The 20,418-nt window shown below is 39.9% G+C and overlaps 1 protein-coding gene across 2 annotated transcripts in view; it reads left to right on the top strand.

The window, feature by feature from the left end:
* The first annotated feature begins 1,944 nt into the window (after positions 1-1,944).
* GNAI1 (G protein subunit alpha i1) overlaps positions 1,945-20,418 on the top strand; it is a 33,442-nt gene continuing 14,968 nt past the window's right edge. Inside the window, exon 1 of one of the 2 annotated variants that reach the window (XM_040061414.2) lies at positions 1,945-2,294. In XM_040061414.2, coding sequence (XP_039917348.1) covers positions 2,177-2,294 — 118 coding nt within the window. In that variant the 5' untranslated portion in view covers positions 1,945-2,176. The remainder of the gene's footprint in view (positions 2,295-20,418) is intronic. The other variant, XM_040061413.2, reaches the window with a different exon arrangement.

Here is a 20,418-nt window from a genome sequence, read left to right as displayed (position 1 = left end):
CCTTTGCTAGGGCTGAGAACATGCCTACCAACCAGATGTGAAAAATATTTAAGTCATAGTTTGAGTGTTATCTACTTCATTTTTTACACCATTACTTATACTTCATTCATTGTCAGCATCCAAAGACCCCTGCAAAGAATCAACACATCCAATAAAAATAGGACATTTGTCACACTTTTCCATTGAGTATTACAAGAAAAAAGCCTTTTAATTTGCTAAGTATAGTAATAGCTGAGTCTGACTTAAAGTCTTCGCACTCTAATGCTAAAACACCTTCTGTGCTGTAAAATGCTGCTCTTTTTGAGCCCTTTCTGGGGGCAGAAGTTCTTGGAATTCTATAGAAACATAAAATCCTAAGGACTCACTGGAATGATGAATCTTAATTTAACAGATTTGCCTCGTAGGCTTTTGTGCCTTATGTTTTGACTGAAGTTTTCCCTGAGTTTCATGAAGTTTTATTGGCTGTGCAGAGCTTTATCTAGGAATTTCAGTGAAATCACTGTTTCACCCTGTCAGTGCTCACCAGCAGGGGTGGTGGGTCCCAGTCACAGCGCAGCTCAGCTGCCCTCGGGCTGCGTTACCCCGAGGTCCCTTCCACCCCATCTGCTCTGCGATCCCGTTATCGGGTTACGGGATCTTTCTTTTGCAATCCAAATAGGGCAACATGTGCACCGTGGGGAAAGACTTGCAAACATCGCATAGTTTTCTTAGGTTTTTTTTAATATTAAAGAGCAAAACAAGTCACAAAACAACTTTTGGCAGGTCACAGATGTGCAGACAGCCCCACGCCTGGGCTCTGAGATGGGGCACGGAATCACAGAGTGGGTCAGGTTGGAGAGGACCAGAGTGGGGGCGTCTGTTCCAACCTCCCTGCTCTAGCAGGGTCATCCCAGAGCACTTGGCCCGGGATTGCATCCAAATGGCTCTGGGGTATCTCCAGTGAGGAGGGCTCCACAACTTCTCTGGACAACCTGTTCCAGTGTTCCGTCATTGCACAGTGAAGCTCTTTCTTATATTCAGGTAAACTATGTGTGCACCAATTTCCCCCTGTTACCTCTTGTGCTACTGCTTGGTACCACCGGTAACAGCCCGGCTCCATCCCCCCGACATCCCCTCCCCCATTTAAATATTTATATACATGGATGAGGTAAGGTCCACAGGAAAAGACAGCGGGATGAGCAGCTTTGAGCTGTGAGGTGGGATGGTTAGATCGGCTTTGGGCTCCTGAGGTAAAGTAGTGCTGATCAGCCCAGGTAAGAGCCAGTCCTGCTACTGCCCCTCCCGAGGGCCCACTGCCAGCACCCAGCCTGCGGGGCTGCACCCCGAGCAGCTTGCCTGGATCCCGGTAGCGGAAAAAGCGGGACAGGGGGACAGGGCGGGAGGGGACGAGGAGCTCGGCTCCTGCATTTCCCCCCCCGGCGCCGGGGTACCCCATTGGTACTGCCCTGCCCGGCGCTCCCCCGCCCCGCCGAGCAATGGAACCTCCCGCGCGCGAGCAGTTTAAATTCGAGCCCCACCCTGGCAGGTGCCCGGGGCACGCGCGCGGGGGAGTCACGGGCCGCGCCGCTTCCAGCCCCATTCGCCTTCCGCTCCCGCTGTGCCGCCGTTTCCAGCCCCGTTCACGTTTGGGTCCCGCTCTGCCCCCGTTTCCAGCCCCGTTCACGATCCGCCCCCGCCGCGCTCCCCCCATCCCGACCCCCGCCCCAAAACGCCTCGCCGCCGCGGTGCGCACGCGCGGCCGCGCCCGCCGCTCTTCCCGCCGTGCACGCGCCCCGCGCGCCCGCGCCCCTCCTCCCTCCCCTCCCGGCGTGGGCGGTGCGCGCGCGGTCGCGCGCCTCCGGCGGGGCGGGGGCGGTGTCGCGCGCAGCAGCCTCAGCGCCGGCGGCGGGAGCGGCGGCCCCGGTGCGAGGCCTCGGTCCGCCCGTCCGCAGCCCCGCTGTCCCCGCTCCGCGCTGCCCCGGCCGAGCTTACCCGCGCCCCTCCCGCTCGCTGCCTCCCCTCTTGGCCGTGAGGAGAACCCGGCGCGCGGTACCCGCGGCGCCGCTGCGCCCCAGGTGAGGGAGCGGGGGAAGGAGAGAGCGAGCGGGGAGCACTCGCTCCCCCTCCCTCCTCGGCGCCGAACCCCGCCGCTCCCTGCTTCATTTCTCCCGGCGGAGCCAGACAGCCCCTTCCCAAGATGGGCTGCACGCTGAGCGCCGAGGACAAGGCGGCGGTGGAGAGGAGCAAGATGATCGACCGGAACCTGCGGGAGGACGGCGAGAAGGCGGCCAGGGAGGTCAAGCTGCTCCTCCTAGGTAAGGGATGCCGTGAGGGGAGGCTCCTCTTGAGGCGGCCGCTCCCCGAAGCTCCCTCGCCTACCGGGGGGGTACAGTTTCATAGGAACCCGCCGGGCTGGGCGGGGAGCGGTGCTGCTCGTACCCCGGGGTACGTGCCCAGGGCTCCTCAGAAGTTTTGGGGTCGCGGGAAGCACAGCAGCTTCTTGGAGCAGGTGGGCGCCTCGGCTGCTTGAGGGATCAGAGGCAGCGCCCCGGGGAAGCGGCACGGCGTGGGCTGTCCGGGCCCTGACTTCCATAGGAAAGGGATAACGCCTGAAACTTTTGACCTGGATTCTCTGTTCTTCTGTTGAAAGGAAAGAAATGTTATGTTGGGGGGATATTTATTCTTAATGTTTCTTGTAGATCCGAACAACTCCTGAACTGTTGCTACGAGAGTAAAGTATAGAAATGGCAAAAGAACGAAAGGCAATGCACCATTTCAACTTTTTTTTTTTCCCCCTTAATTATTTTCTTATTTTGTGAAACTTGCTTATGTTTCTGAGATCTTACAACGGGAAACACCGCCTTAATGGAGCTACTACATGTGTAATATAACGACCTATAGCGTGTTATCATGTGTTCTTCAGTTTTGCTCACGAGTACTTGAAGCTTGCCTTTTTGTGTGTTTTAGGATATCCTTGTGTGTAAAGATAAGGTTACTTTGAAAATTACAAGAAAAAAGGAAGTGAAGCTTTTAATTAGAATGCATTTGTTCAGGACTAAAACTACTGTAGGTTGGGGACAGCCGAAAGCTGCAAGATTTGCATTGAATTAATGTTGTAGGAAGTTTTGTGGTATATTCTGTATGGCTAAACCAGGCTGAATGCTTCTAATAGCGAGTTAAAATAGCTGCTGAGTTGCAGCTTCCCTCTCAGAGGTGAAGTTTCGGACAAACTTTTTAAATGATGCACAATTTCTCACTCCCCTCGACATTGATTTTGCTCTCCTGCAGTGCTCTATTCACTACAAACGTATTAGATCTCTTGAATAACTTTCCATTGCTAAATTCTAAGATGGCTCCAGAAAGGGACAAAAGACTGAGCAACTTTTGTAATGAAGAATTGAAACAAACCTGGAATGGGAAATACAAAGATCCTAAAATGGTTTTCTGGATTTAAAATTTAACTTGTGAGATAAACCAGAAACAAAAGCTTTAATTGTTTTCGAGGAAGTTGAAGTGGAATACTATTAATGGAAACCTGAATCTGTTAGATTTTGGGCTGGTACTGTGCCTAGTCCTGATCACCTTTGGAATCCTTGGATTGTTGTATGGAAACGTTCTCCTATATGTGATAATAGCAATACTGCAGATGTTACTGCCTTTTTAAAAAGTGGCAAGGTAACACTTTGTGTCATCTGGCAAGGCATTTGAAATTAATTTTCAGTGTTTTGCTGTTCCGTATGGAACTTGTAGTGTCTGTAGTTTGGTACTTGTTTTCCTGTTTTTCATCATAATTCTTGGATACAGGTGGCATCTCTTTAAAGGTGCTTTAAACTAAGTCTTATGTTATGAGCTTAAATTTCATAAATTCTCTGTTTCTAATGCTGGAAAGGCTTTCTGCTGGGCTCTCATGAGGTCTAAGAACATGGAACAAATGGTCCAGTACATGTGGGTTCTCACGGTGTTGTGAGCAGCAGCTTGCTTGGGTTACTGAAAGGAGGTGTGAAGGCTGGCAGCCTGGCTTCTCCTGGGACCAGTGTTGGGATGGTTGTTTAAACAGTGATTACCTAAATGTTTAGTGAACTCTGGATGAGGTTCTGTGTATACATCCATGGATACATACATGTATTTCACATGTTTTGGAATGAAAGTTTTTCCCTTCCTCTTCCTTGCAAGTCTGGCAGATGAATTGAATATCTGATGGCAATACTATTTAAAGTTATTTCCACTAGAGTCACTTTCTTCTCACCACTCGCTTTCCCAATTGCTTGTTCCACCCACGTGTCATGGTTTATCATCTATTTGGTTGTACTCCTTAATCTATTTATGGGCTTGTTCTGCTAAAAAGATACTGAAATAAGAGGAAAAGTACAAATTGCGGTCTGCTGCCTGGAAAATGCAATGTGTGAGTGGCGTCTGAAATGCCTTGTTTATGTAGAAGAAGGTCGTGAAGCTGTACACCTGTTATTATTAATATTGACCCAATCAATTTGATTTATTCTAGCATATATGAAAATTTTATTTTTGCATGGTGATTAGAGAATCCTACTGAAGTTTAATCTAGAAGGCTCAATTGAGGGAAGATATGTTCATGAAATCAGTCTATTTCTAGACTGAAAATTTAATTTATTTCATTATGTGCTTTTCTAATTTTTTCTAAAACAGGAAATTGCAGGGATTTGATTGAGAGAAATGTGACATTGCTGTACCTGAACCATCACTGTCAACAATAACACTGATCCATGTTAGATTTTTTTTTTTTTTGTCTAGGAATATTCTCTAGGAATAAGCAAATATATTTAATTATGCAACATACTATTGAACTGGATTATTTAAGTTCTTTTGTCATATCTGTAGATTAGTTCATCATGTCATAAAATTTTGAATGCAGGTGTTAGGAATAAAAATATTGGATTTGAAACATTATCTATGTACAACTATTTCAACCTTGTAATTCTGTGCACTTCAATGTGCTATCCCAACAGCAGGAGAGCCTTTCCTGAAAAATTTAAGAACCATCGTTCTTAGAAGTAAGCTGAATTTGAGCTTGTAGTTGGTAAACCAGATGGAAAATGCTTGTTTAATCATGGGATTTGATGATTTTATCTCTTAAAAGCCATTACATAAACAAGCTTATTTACTTTATTTTCAATCAATGTGTAACAAAGAAATACTTAAGTTTCATGAGAACGGAACAAAAAGTGTAAGTGCAATATAGTATATTGGCCTACACTAAAAGTTCATCACACAAAAGTATGTGCTTTTTGTTAAGCAATTTATTTGTGACAAGTTGACAGTTCCTAAACTTCTGTGTCCTAATTGAAGTAATATTTTCTTTTCTTGTATTTTCTATTTTTTTAACAGATAAACTCATATACTTAGTGTAAGATTTTTGAAAAGCAGTTTATATTTTGGCTGGCTTCCAAGCAGAGAAAGTAGTAGATCCAAATTGTGTTTTTCTTCTGTGGTTCTTCATCTTAACTTTTAATATTCAACAAATAAAAATTCTAGTGATGCTTGCAGAATGAATGTAATTGTAGTCATGTTAGGGGGTGGTGATTCTGAGTTTGTGGGCTGCATTAATAGATGTGATCCTGGTCAGGTGTGTGTGTCTGCAAGCACATTTCTGTTGCATTAGCTAGAGCACATAAGACTGAGTTTATGCCAACTGCAGGAGAACAGGCAGTGCCTCATTTAGTAGAATGCCTTCTGGTATGAGGTTAAACTCATCAGGTTTTATGAATACATTCAAATTGGCACCATGAGTTTATAGGATTAGCACTTTGTCTTTTGAATTATCACATCCCTCACCTAACATAGCAAATTTGGTGTTAAGGGTCTTTGTATCTTGGATGAAAAAGGCAAGAGATAAGTCTTAAACGTTCTTCAGTAGTGGGTCCTGGGATCCAGGAGGTCACAGGCCATGTGTTTGACAGCTGTCATTGTGTGTCTCCTTTCTGGATAATCACGGTTGTGGATGTAAGTTCAATGGATACCTTCATCCTCATGACTAGCAGAGCCACTTTTGTTCCTGAATAGATCCTTGTGATTCATACTGGAATGTGTGCATGTCATGTTCTTAAAGATAAGTGACATTTAACTTCAGGCAGTGCTTCATTTAATCTTTTCCGTTGCAGCTTCCTCTTCTTAAGATGGTAACTAGAGCAATTCTATTTAATTGTTTTTCTAATTCTTCACATCTCAGGGCATCTTTTTCTGTCTGCTTTTCTTTTGTTCCAGACCTGCATCTTTCTGTCTGCTCAGCCAAACTGACTCCTGCTGCACACTCATCTTTTCAGCAGCATGATCCTCACAGTGCTTGGCAATACCTGCCTTCTTCTAGACCCCATTGCACATTGGACCGAAAAAATACATTTATGCTGTTTGTACCATTACTTCTCTTGCCTTTCCTCCAGAATATTCTTTTTCTCCATGCTTACAGACAAGAAAAACTTTAGAAGTCTGAACTTAAGGGAGTTCTCAAAAAAGCCTTATTCTCACAAATAAGTATTGCACATTTCAGAGATGTTGACCTTATCTTCATAAATTCTGCCAGCCTAGTCTAAAAATTTTCTAACAAACTATTTCCTGTTGTGCCTTCAGAGACAACTATCTACAGATGCTTACGAAGTTCACCCGTTATTTAAAAGCTGATTTGTGATGCCTAAAGGAAGTGTTTAATGTTTGGGTTTGTTTTTTTGCTTGTTGGTCTTGTCTGTGTTAGTGTGAGCACCCTGAACACCCCCACCCCCCCATTCCTGCCCGTCTCCTTAGATTATTTAGCAGGAGTTCTGAACTAGGAGCTCTCTTGCATTTTAATACGGTACAGTTGGTCTCTGCCAATCAGGAGTGATTTATGTGGAGTGATGAGATTCTCATAATGCAATAATCCCTCTTGCTATTGTGAAAGGAGACTCAAGGATGTGCAGAGAGCACACCCATTTAGTTATGGTTGTGTTTGTACAGTTACAGTGTGAGTTTTTATGCTTGTCTCTGTCTATTTGTTGGTGTAAAAGTTTACAACATCTTAATATTGGTCTTTAATGTGTATATAGACTTCAGTACAAACTATCTTTAATGATTTCAGGTCTTCTGTTGCATTATTATATTTCTTCTTTTTGGAAGTTACTTTATAAAATCACTACTTATGACAAAATTTACTTCAGTACATACTGTTTTAGGAAGGTTTAAAGAGAAACTGTGTTGTGTGCTATTTTGTAATACCAGTAGCAGTGACTTTGCTTTTATAAAGTCTTGATTAAAAACCCTGGTTATGGATACAAAAGTTAGTTGTGTTGTACCAGATATTATGGATTTTTAAAAACATTTTAAGAGTTAGAAAACATCTTAAGCTTGAGAAATGGTTTTTCTTCAGCTTTTCATTCAAAAACAGTGTAAACCTGCTGAGCTTCTTTTTGTCCCCCTTCTGAATTGGAGGCTCTAGTAAGATACTTTTTGCTAAGCTGGCCACTCCCAGCAGCAGTGGTACCTGAAGACCACTCATAAGTTTTGTAATATGCTATGATGTGATTGGTGTCTTCCTACTTTCATGGCAGCACAGTTTATTGTATCATCATTGTCATATATGACAGCTTATTTTCTCCTATGGATTATATCACCAAAGTGGTTCTGTATTTTGTGAAGTTATTTTTAACTTGCATCAGAACTAGACTTTACAGTACAGCTCCCTGCGTGGTTGTGTTGGCACAACTTGAACTCGGGGCTTTGTGCTACAGTTAGGCTGTAGTGTTTTACATACTCATATTGCCAAAGGTGGGTTGTTCTTTTGCTGCCACGTTTTACCCTTTAGTTGTTTTGGTCCTCTGGGAAGGAATAATTGAGTAGCCAGCACATCCTAAAGTCTGGCTAAATAATTTGAAACCAAGCCATGAGTCTGGCTCAGAGGGCATAAAATTCTGAAGTCAGTTTTGCTATCTAGCTGGTGGATGTCTGCAGTGTTTCCTGTAACATGCTATCTGGCAAATGTTGTGGTGCAGCAAAACTGGATGTAGAAAAGAGGTATTTAAGATGTTAAGTGTGAGGGTGGTGGGTTTTTTTGGTTTTTGTTTTGTTGTTGTGGTGTTGTTTTTTTTGTTTGTTTTTTTTTTCTTTTTGCCATGGAAATGCTGAAATAGAGATCTTAACTGACTTGATAATTAGCTATTAAAAGTTTGAGGGTTTTTTTTCCCCAGGACATGTGTAGGAGAACCTGTATTAATAAAAACTTCCTATACTGAATCTTAGTCCAGCTTTTACCTAGGTTTGCTGTTCTCTTTATTCCTCCTGTTTACTCAGTGCCCTACTGTTACCTCAGGCTTTGTGTAAATTACACAGTTATTGTGTAAATGGAAGTTGGTTGGCTTTACCCAAGAGATTTTGGATCCACAAAGTATTGAAGTTGGTAAGGTATATAGAGTAGGTGGAAAAATCAGAACTTTTTTTCTCACTCAAAACCTTTCACTCTCAGAAGGCCAGTTTTTAAGTGGCTTAACTTAGTGACATTTCTGAGTGGAAGGATAACTAAGATTTTGGAATTAGACTATTAGGACAAAAATAAACTGGTTTTGCTGAAACAGTTTTGTGTACCAGGACTGTATGCATTTGCAGTAAGAGATTTGAACTCTTTTCTTAATGCTGAACATTTTATTCTCCTTGACCATTAAGTAGGAGCAGACAAGACAAAAATAAGATTTCTCAGTAAGGATGGGAAGTAAAGGAATGATTCTGTAGACTGGTTACCCATATTTGTGGCTGCTCATAGCCCTTTTACTATACAGGTGGAAGAAGTATTAGAGTTGGGGACTTGGAAGATGCGACCCATCATCACGGCTTTGCCCTTAGAGTTTGCAAAGCTGTGGAGCCAAATTCAAGGCCTCTGGAGTTATCTGCATCTTAAAGCTTATCCACCTAAGTATCACCTTGAGTCAGAGATACCCATATGCACCAATCCTTGATTTGAAAGTGTGTTTCCTGTTGTGGTTAGATTTTGACTTTGTTTCATTTTGGTTCAATTGCTGACTACTCCTTCCTTTGAAACATATTTTTGTGGGTTTTTTTAAGTTACTTTTGGTACAATTTTTTAAGGATCGCAACTGATGGAGCTAATTGACATAAAGCAGTTAAGAACCAATTCTTTAAATAAGACACTTTTTAAACATGTGATGAGTAAGTAAATTGGTTTTCTGGCTTTGGTAATTGGAGGGTCATTGGAGCTTTAAATAAGACCACTTCTGGTATGTTTTGGTAACAATTTGATAATCAAGTTGCTGTGTTGACTTATCAATGTATGCTTACATGGGTACTCAGTATTTATATTTACCAATACATGTAAAACTCAATATTTTATATGTGTATAAAAGTGATAATGAAATTAGAAAATTTTTTTGGGAAGCAACTTATTTAAAGGAATCAACACCATTAAAATACACTGTGCTTCAACTACTGAAATCAACTGACATCATTACTTTTTAAAATATTCTAACTAGAAAGTTAGTGTTGTCTTTTTAGTGAGTAATATACTTAGCAAAGGTGCCTGATTAAATCTTTAGTGCAATATAAAAGTATCTAGGCAACCAGAATGGACAGGAAGTCTTTACAATCATGGCTCTAAGCAGATTGTTTTTATAGAAGTAATCAATGTACTATAATGAAAATTCCTGTTGAAACTGTGAAGTGGGTTTATAATTAATAGTCTAGAATTTGATATGACCTGTTTCTTGAATTGAAAGTACTGTTGCAATCAAATGGCTACATGCAATCCCATCTTCCTGATAAAATAATGTTTTGTATGTGACTTGGGGTGTTTTACTTGGGTGAAGCTGTTGTAGTTGTTTGAATCTTACTGCAAGTTTTTATCAGTCGTGGTTGTAAGGACATTCTGAATATCTGGGGGTTTCTAATAGTTTCCAGGAAAACTCAAGAGGTTCTTGCCTACTTTCTAAACCTGTATTGGAACTCTGGAAATAAGTAGTGGATGTTGTCTTATAAGCAGCAGAGCTAGTCTAGAAGCTCTGTCTTTTTAAAAAGGAAAGATCTCTAGCAGCATCTGGCTGAATAGCTCTGCCTTCTCCCTGACACTTTTAAATGCATAATTCAATTTTTTTTTTTTTTTTTATTTTTTTTTATTTTTTTTTTTTTTTCTTTTTTCTGGTTGTCCTGATTGGACTTCGTTTTCTGTTAGAGTGGTCAATTTAACTGGTATTTCATAATGGTCTGATGAAGACCTGACTAAAGGCAGGATGAGGAGCACAGATATGTGCTGGATGCAGATGAGTGCTGGAAATGAAGACTAGCAGGTGGAGGGGAAAATAGATGCAGAACAGGATGCTTTCCATTTCTGTATTTGTGTCACAGCTCACTGTAGAATTGGATTAGGAATAATGTGAAGTTGTGTTCACTGCAAGGTCCACTTGGTAGACATGTTAAACTCTATTCAAAACCCACTTTTTAAAACTTCTTTGCTACAATAGGAGATAGAGACAGCCTACCTTAAGGAATGTGCTGATCGCAAGTTAGAGGCAGGAGTTTCTTTTCATTCCAAATCCAGGGAGTATCACATCTGTGCTTTATGCTCTTCTATTTTGTAGGTTGTAGGCTTGACTAGGAAGAATTCTCTTCTAACTAGCACTACTTGGTGAAGAATGCAAGACAGTATGGGCGAGGACAACTGCCAACCCAGGTTTCAAACAGTAGAGGAGGCAACCATAAAGTTGTAGTAATATTAAAATAGAATAAATACAGTGCAAATGCAGTTTTTGAATGCAATTTTAAAACTTGCTATTACTGGAGATGTGGGTCTTGCAATAAACACATTGGGAGTAAACCAGACAATTGTTTTGAGTATTTATAAATTCTGTTTAAATAGATATTATTTTGAAACCTGTTCATTTCATGTCTGCCAGTAGTGTTTTATACAGTGGTGGACTGAGTTGCTAAGTCTCATTGAAGTGCTGTCTGTAGTCTTCATACGCTAAATATTTCTTGAAGCATTTTGAAAGTGGATTTCTCAGCTGTATGTGGATCCTTAATAAATCAGGTAAACCTGGCAAAACCTTTATATACTTTCTGAAGCATGTAAGTGCTTAAGCATAAAGTTCTTAAATCATTGACATGGATCCCTTCTAATATGCTTTAGGGCTGCAGTGTTAGGTAGCAAAAGCTGTCATTGAATTCCTAGAGGAGGGTCTATTTACATTATTTTCTCTATCTGCTGTTCTGGAACATGGAAGCATTTGGGGTTGGGTTAGGTTAGATCAGCCTTTGATTACATATTTGAAGCCTAACAGGCTGCTCTTTATGTGGGTGTCTGTCTTACTCCTTGCTTCTGGGATTATTGGGTGCAACTGTGTCTTGGAGTGGGGTTGAAATTGTTATATACTTCAAAGCTGTCTCAGTTTAATATGAAACCAGTTAAATATAAATTCTGTTTAAACAACTAAAAAAGCCATATATTTTTTAAGTACTGTTCACCCTACTTGAGGGTAGTTTTGTGTGCAAAATACATGTAACAAAAATAGAGCTGACAATGCTCATGAATTTTCTTTCTTGCTTCAAATACAAATAGGAGTTATAAAAATGTTTGTATTTGAAAGAAATTGTTCACTGATATCTACGGTCTTTTTACATTTTAATGTTTGTCACTTTAAGTCCATCCAAGTTCTGGTGGAGGTGGAGACATTGAAGTGAATTTAGGTCAACTATCAATATGCTTATTCTCCTTATTTTTGTAGATCTTAGTCCTTGAGCTACAAGATGAAAACCTTTCTAGTTAGGTGTGGATGAATACTAAAAATTTACATGAAAGGAAGTTTATTGCTTTGTTTCTACAATAATGGGACAGATTTTGGCATAATTGCATTTTCTCTAGTATAAACTTTGACAATACCCATTTATCACATTTGCAACTGTGCCTTGGTGTTATGTAACAAGTAGAGCTTTGAATAATACCAGTTGAGATTTATGTGAGAGACATTTTTCCTGTTTTGATAGAAATGCACACACAGTTTTCTGATTGTCCCAGCTCTGCACAGTTACATAGTTATATGAGGTAGCTGGGGCAGCTAGTTCTGTCAAAATTGTAGATAAGAACAACAGTAGTGTTGTTCTGAACTGGAAGCGGGGCCTGCAATGAAAATACATTGTTATTCCAAGTTGTTTTGTTGTATCTCTCTGCTAGAACAACCTCCATAAAGTATGCCTTTGTTGCAGAGGAGAATTTTTCATAAAGGATTTTTGATTGTGATTAATGATAGCCTGCTTAGTAAGTTTACTCTGATATCTCTGAACCTGCTCTTTGCACACTGTATTTATAGCATGGTGCACTGTAAAAGGCCATGAAGGCCAACCACACTGGAGAGCAATGTCAAGGCACTCTGGATTTTTGGAAGGTTTATTAGATATATATTTGAAAGTCTGGATGATGCATGCTACTCTGTTGACAGAAATTGATGGTAACTCTCTTGATAGACATTGCGAGAGTAAAGGTCATGGTTCTTTCTGTTGGAGCAGTCAGCATTTATCTCCTAGATTGGGTTCATATACAATAACTAATGAAACTCATGTTCAAGCTCATGTCTTTAATCATATTCTTTCATGCCATGATTTAAAATTATGTAGTAATTGTTTCTGAGCGTACTACTTTGTTTGGAAGAAGAAAGCCATTTGATTTTTTTTTTTAAATAGCAACTTTAAATCTTACTTCAGTTTTGTGGAGGAGGTAGTTATTTACTCTATTGAAGTTCCATGCAAAATACTAACAAGTTCTTGGGCTTTGAATTTTGAAGAGATTCCCAAGTATTTTACATGACAGTAGTGTGAATGCTGGCCTTTGATACAATTAAGTAGCCAGCTGCTAATCTCATCAAGCTGGTGTCAGTATTGACATCTTAGATAAACCTGAAGCCACAAAAGTTTAGCTGCTGGTGGTGTGCCATGCAGTTGTCAGGCAGCAAGCACGATTTCCAAGTGGTTTTCGTCTCCAAAGGTGCATTAGCACCTGTATTTGATTTCTGGCATAAGTGAGAGGTTTATTTCCAGACCTTTGGCTCTTAGCTTGTCATGGCACTGCTGGGTTTGGCACTTCACATTAAGGAAGCTATGCCTCAGTCTTAATTGAAAGAAGAACTACAATGGCACCATCCCTGTTTAAGGCCATGATACTGATTTAAGAGATCTCTTTTACATTCTGAACAGATACATCTTTTTAAAGTAGCTTCAATTCCAAGGTACCACATTTCCTTTTGACTGTTTCAGAGTTTCTGACATGTGACACTCGGCATTGTACTGGTGCTCGTCTTTAGAATGACTCGACTCCCCAGTACAGTCATGCTATAAGTGATGTACATGATGATAAAAGGGTTCCTACTCTGTAGCAGGAGCTAGTAATTTAAAACGACTGAGAAATATAGAAATGTTTTTGAAGAGCTAGGTAGAATTTGTGGTCAAAAACTGCATGTGTTTAATTTTGTGTGCACATAATTTCTGCTGAAGTGTCTGCTTATCACATGATTGAATTCTAAGCAAAAAACACTTCATAACACTTTTGTTATAAAAAGATATGAAGCACTAATTGGAGATTATAAGTAGCTCAAAACTAATTTCATACTTCTGGAGATAAAGATGTGAATAGGAGTTACCTTAAGGTTTGCAAAATGGAGTCTGTGCCCTCCTTGTTTCACCATAAGATTTATTTTTAGGGTTCATTGGGTCCCAGAGGTTATATGTAATGTAAACCCATATTTTCTCCTTGTTGTTTCAATACTAAAGTAATTAACACTGTCTTTATCACTTGCATATATGTTTGTTCTAGTAACAGCCTGGGTATTTCAGAAACTCAGAGCAGTCTATTAGACATCTAGACCTGAACAAACATACAGGATGCTACCAGGAGTTTATACTTGATTGCTTCTGGTGACATTTTATCTTAACAGTTTTCTTAAATGATGTCTCATGTATAATTGACTATTTTATTGTATACAATTGATTTCAAGCATCTACTAAGAGCAATACTGAAAACCTAGGAAATAAATAATTAGTTGTAATTAATTCCTGATTTGTTAGGGAATTTACAAGAGTGACAGTGGCTTACAGGCATAAGTGGTACGGCTTCTATAGGACTAAGAATGCAGCTACTGAAACCTTGAGAATTATCTCAGAACTTTTATCTGAGTCAGTGCCATAATTTTAGAGCCTGTCACTTCTCTGGATTGAATAAGTGACGTAGTCTGGGATTCACACTATTACTACATGGCTAATTTACTGAAATATTTTCTGACAGAAGCTAATCATATAGATTCTTAATTCATTGAAAGATTCCTGGCACATTCAAATTCCAGTAGCTGTGGAAATTCTGAGACTATTGCCACCTTAGAAGTAATGAGTACTAGCTACCTTTGGTTGACTGTATGAAAACAGTTGGGAACAGGAAAAAGAGACATAAACTGCCAGGGCCAGCAGCTGTCCCAGAATAAGGAGAATACCAGATGGTGGTAGATGAGTTACTGTTGGGTGACTTCAAAAAGGGGGAGTGAAAAAAATAAGACAATTCAGGCAGATAGAGTAGTGTGGGTTTCAGAGAATGTTTCATTTGGTGTTCAACCTATCCAGAGTGTGTTGTAGCAAAGTTTCCACTGTAGGTTTCTTGTACTAGCATTGATATATTCTGAGTGTAGTAACACTGATTAGCAGCTTGCATTCTAATTTTAATCTCATGTCTGATGATGTGTCATGAGGTGATAAATATTAGAGATTATACTTCCAAGCTACAAAGCCATGTGTTTTTGTAAGACATTACTGACCCCATAGTGGAAAGAACAGAAGTCACTGGGTATTAAGCTTGTGCTGTGACCAGTGGCAGCTGAGAAACAGGCTCCATTCAACTTGTGCCTTCTACAGTGAAATTCAAGTGTCTGACAGAATTGGATAGGAAAGTTGTGGGGAGAGAACTTTACAGTATCTGATTCCAAAAATTTACAAGTCCGTGTATTTTAAATTTCACATGTGTCTTTATGCTTAAGTTAATCTGGTCTAAATGTCCTATTCTGCAGGCTGAAAAGCTGGCAAACCTCTGCTGAAAGTTTTAAATTAATATACTCTTGTCCATACTTGAACTCTCTTCTGGCAACATACAAGCCTGTTCTACTTTTTTGTGGGTTTTGTTCCTTAGTCTGACTTATTTGGTGTTATTTCAAAGCTGACCCAATTTTTTTCTCTTCAGTTTTTTATCTAATGCTTAAGTTATTTTAAATTAGTCTGCATTTTTTTTCCATTTTAGTATTACAAGGAGTATATTTATTCTATTAGAAATAGTTGTACTTGACAGTTGATTTTATCCAAAGAGGGATACTGTGAACTTGAGGTTTGCCTTGCTTTTTACTTTGGTATTTGATTGGTTTCTTCAGTAACCAATTTGTAAATGTGTCGTGAGTTAGAAATGTTACTATTAAGATCTCAGCCCTTTCAAGCAGTGTTTTTGGTACTTGGGTGCATAAAACATTTGTTCCAGAAATTTATACTTCTGGAATGCTTGCTATGTAGGCAGTGTGTGGGATAATAAATCATGAGACATTCTAAGTAGTTTAAAGTAACATTTTTGCTTACCTGTTAATTTTAATCAAATTATTTAATGTTTCAATTCATTTGAAACACAGATTTGCTCTGCTTGTGAAAGAATATTCAATCTAAGATGGTGTTTGCTACAATTTCATAGTAATAAGTCAGAGGTTGATAAAATCATTCAGGTTCGAAAACAACCGTAAGATCAGGTACAACCCAGTCTTTTTAATATATATTATTTTTTTCCACTGTAATTGACCAAATCACAGATTGGAGAATCAAATATTACTTTAGCTGTTTCTTAAATTTATTTGAGCTCTCCTTGTCTTACTTTGTTCCTTCAAGAGGAAGATTCATTGAGATGGATCTCTTAAATGCTTTTTTGATTGTCTGGTGTGGTTGTGGTTTTTTTGTTTTGTTTTTTTAATGTGAAGATGCTTTGACTTTTTTTTCTGTTTCCAAAGTAGAGAGCTGGCTTTGAAAGAAAAATCATAATATGAGCTTAGTCCCTGTTATTTAGCTGAGTGTCAGCTTTGCTGTGCTGTGGGTGTTGTGATAGGGTTAGTCACTGGCCTTTGAATTCATGGAGTGTTGTCAGAATTCATGCTGGATCCAGGTAAATGACTGCTTCAGTTATCACAGTACTAGCTGGGAAATAATGACCATGTGAAGGTAGAGCCTGAGTATCAAACTTGGATGCAGAACACCCTTTAGATTATAGTAGAATCCATGTGGAAAATGTGAAATTTTGCTATTTAAGTTGGATGTGCTTTGCTCCCATTCTTTGGCAGTCTGCATACTGAAGCATAAGGATCTACCTGCTTTCTGGCAAGCAGGTATAGGAAGAGTATTAGATTTAATTCAAGTTGCATTCTTACTCAACTATGTGAACAAAAGTTTTAAAATTCTTTACTTTAAATTATTTTTGTAGATTGTGTTGCCCTCTTTTTGAGGAGCACACAAAGGATATAAAGTGTGCGAGGAGAAGAAAGGACTAATCTGTTATTAAAACTTCCATTAATGTAATGACCTAACAGTTAACTTAGACTTCTATTTAAAAGTAAACAAACAAAAAATGTCCCCTACTCTTTTAAATTCAGAAATTACATGCTGCTGTTCTTCTAGTCTAAGCAGAACTGTCATGTCTTTTTAATAATATTTTTATTATAAATAAATAGTAACACAGCCAGTAAGACTGGTCAAATTGTTGACAGTAGTGATCTGAAATCAAGTATGTAAATGGCAAGCAATAAATAGCATCATTTTGTAGATGATTGAGGAATATACAATCAAGTCTGTCTGAATTGAGGTAGTGTATGGTTATGACAGTATAGCTAGCTCTGACATTTGACACAGCTGTCACATGTAATATTTAATACTGCCTGCTTCTATCTAAAACTTTCTAAACCAGAGTTCCTGTTTTGCTGCATGAGCAACTTATTTATGCTGAGATAAAGGAGGAAATTTACAAAGTATATCTCTCAGAAAACCTGGCAGAGTTCTGTATTAAGGAGGGCAAAATAATGAAATTCCTTTCAATATGGGACAAAGAATAAGGTGAAATTTTCCCATCTACTTTGCAAAGATTATTAGGAATGGTGCAGTCATTTCAGTGTGCAGTTAAAGGAGAAACCCAAACCAAACACAACGATTTCTGTTTTCCATTAAATAAGATAGGGGAATTCACCTTCCAGGAACTCACTGCTGATGTTAGCTACTCTGTAATAAATGACTTAATTATTCTTTATCTTTATTGTGGGTGTTTGTGGTTATGTTATGGGGACTGCTTTTATGATAACTGTAGGTATTTGGTATATGTGAATTCTGATACCACAGAGAAACATGCATATCTGACTCAAAAAATGGAGTACAAAGTGTATGACAAAAATAATGAAATTTTTATACCATAGCTAGCCCTGGCACTGACATTCTTGGTTAGTCAAATATGACACATTTTTAACAGAACGTTTTATGAGGTTATGTAAATTAAATGCTGTAGTATTTTTCTTAATATGTCCAAAATTTCTGTTGAATGCAGGGAATATACCATGTTCAAATTATCTGAATAAAAAATATTAACCCAAAGCAAATTATAGTAATTTCATTAATAAAGCTAATCTTTAAACTTCTGTCACGTATTTGTGCTTAGTGCATAATTAGCTATTTTGAGATTGATAATTTGGTTTATAAATGCTTCAGGTGTCTAAATAACAACTGACTTTTGTACTGGTGTCTCTGATTTCTGTTTATATTAATGTACTTCCAGGGCAGCTCAGATTCTTGAGAACTGTAGCTGCTCTATAAAGAAACTTGCAGATTTATAAAAAACTTAAGTCTTTTGCTCTGACATGAGCTCAAGATGGCATTAATCAATCTAGATTGATGCTGATAGGCCTACTCTATTCCTTAGCTCTAGTCCTCTGAGCTCAATGTCTCCTCTTGGTGCCAGCACTCATTCTGTGGTGTTGGAGGAACAGAAATGGAACCATATCAGTAGCAGTGCTGAGGAGGAGGTGGGACAACTTCTGACAGCCGGTCTTGAGTTGGGCTGAGCCTGTCCTGAAGCTACATATTTGGTTTAATAAGAGGAATATCCTAAAAGCATCATTTTACAGTATTTAAGTATAGAAATAATTTATTCTACGGAAATGAAATATTTAAGTTGGAAGAAACCTCTTAGAGGTCATCTAGTTTAGCCCTTGGCTCAAAGCCAGGCTAACATCAAAACAGGTAAGGTTGCTCAAGAGTCTTGTCCAGTTGAATCCTGAAGATGTCCAAGGCTGAGTTTCTACTTCCTCTCTGTGCAGTACAACCTCTTCCATGGAGTAGATTCCTTGCACCTCTTTCCCTTATATCTCTCTGAAATTGGCTGTGCTGGAGGTTCTTAATTGTTTCACATCTTTTTGTTATGTAGGTCTGACAAGTTTACTTGTGCTTTTTAAGCTGTCTTAAGTGAGTGTAGTGGAAAGCACAGAAACTTACAGACATCCAGACTTCTCCCGACACCAGTCTTCTAGGATTAAAATGTCCAGTTCCATGTAGCTTTTCCTTGAATATCATTGCCCTCTAAACAACTAAGTGACCTTCAACTGGTTTTTGTCTCATTTACTGGGCGTGAGGGGGAGAATTGTATACAGTACTTGGATACAGCATAATGAATGCTGACTGCTGGGGAATATGAGCGTCCTTTGACTTCTCTGCACTTTTGCCACTGCTGCAGTGGAAGCTGTTGGCCAGGGTCAATCCAAACACCCACACAGCTGTGTGATTGCTCTCCTCTCCCTTGACATAAGGAAAAAAAATGGAAGGCAAAAAGACTTGTGGATCAAGATAATGATGTTTTAATAGGGAAAGCCACAGCTTGCCCATGCTAGCAAAGCAAAAAGAACTAACTCCCTTCTTCTCCCTGTGAGGCAGGTGTTTGTCCACTTCCTCCATGGAAAGAAGGGCCTTGGCATGTGTAATGGTTGTGTGGAAAGATTCATAGAATCGTTTGGTTTGGAAAAAGCTTATAATGTCATTGTCTCCAACCATTAACCCAGCACTGCCAAGCCCACCACTCAACCATGTGCCCAGGTGCCAAATCTAGAGTTTTTAAATACCTCCAGGTGTGGTGACTCAACCATGTCCCTGGGCAGCCTGTTTCAATGCTTGACAATGCTTTTGATGAAGATGTTTTTCCTAATAGCCAGTTGTAATTTCTCCTGGTGTCACCTGAGGCAATTTACTATTGTCCTATTGCTTATTACCTGTGAGAGGAGACTGACCCCACCTGGCTAAAACCTCCTTTGAGGTAGTTGTAGAGAGTGTTGAGGTCTCCCCTGAGCCTCCTGTTCTCTAGGCTAAAAACCCCCAGTTCCCTCAGCTGCTCCTTATATGAATTGTGTCCCAGACCCTTCACTATAACCACATTTCCAAATGTTTTAACAACAAAAGGTTCAGACAAACACTATCACAACAAATGACTACCCCTCTTCCTCCCTTCCCTGAGCTTTTACTGCTGAGCATGGCATCATGTTGTTTGGAATATCCCTTTGGTTGATTTTGGTCAGCTGTCCTGGTTGCGTCCCTTCTCAAGGTCTTGTCCACACCCAGCCTACTCACTGGGGCTGGGGACATGGTGGAACGGAGAAAATGCCTTGATGCTGGGCACGCATTTTTCAGCTGTAAGAGAACCATCACTTTCCTTACTAATGAGTGTTACCAGTGTTGGTTTAGCTGCAAACCCACAGTGCAGCACAAACCCACAGGCTGCTGTGATGAGAGTTAACTTTGTCCCAGACAGACCCAGTGCAGCAGCCTGGAATGTGATTGACCTTCATCACCACAAGGCCCCACTGCTGACTCTTCAGTTTCTTGGGCCCCACAGTTTTCCTAACGCATTAGTCCCAAATCAGATGTGTTGGATGTGTTAGTCTGTGCCATTTGCAGGGTTTCACACTTGTCTGTGTTCACTATCATGAGATTCCTCAGCTCAGTCTTTAAGCATGTTGAGGACCCTCTGAATAGTGCCTCTGTTCTCTAGCACTGGCCACCACTTCCTGGCCTCCTGGGCTCATGTCAGCTGCAAACTTGATGTCAGTGCATTTTTCCTTTGCTTTCAGATCATGGGTGAAGATACCAAACTGTATTAGCCCGGTATTGTCTCCTGGACACTGCCTAAATGCCTTCCCATTGGGTTTTTGAGCCATTGGCACAAGCCTTCGTGTGTGACTGTCTAGGCAGATTTTCAGACACTCTGAAGTTGGTACATATCCAGCTTGGTACTGGGGCTGCCATGGAAGGTGGCATTGGAAGCCTTATTAGAGTCAAAGTAAATTAGATTTGTTAGCATTCTTCACCCTCAAACCCACCTGTTTCCTCATGAAAACTTACTACGTGTAGTTTGTA

The sequence above is a fragment of the Hirundo rustica genome, chromosome 4 (assembly GCF_015227805.2).
Source record: "Hirundo rustica isolate bHirRus1 chromosome 4, bHirRus1.pri.v3, whole genome shotgun sequence".
Taxonomy (NCBI): domain Eukaryota; kingdom Metazoa; phylum Chordata; class Aves; order Passeriformes; family Hirundinidae; genus Hirundo; species Hirundo rustica.
Note: the sequence above shows the minus strand (reverse complement) of the source record. Positions and strands in the feature narration are given on the sequence as shown.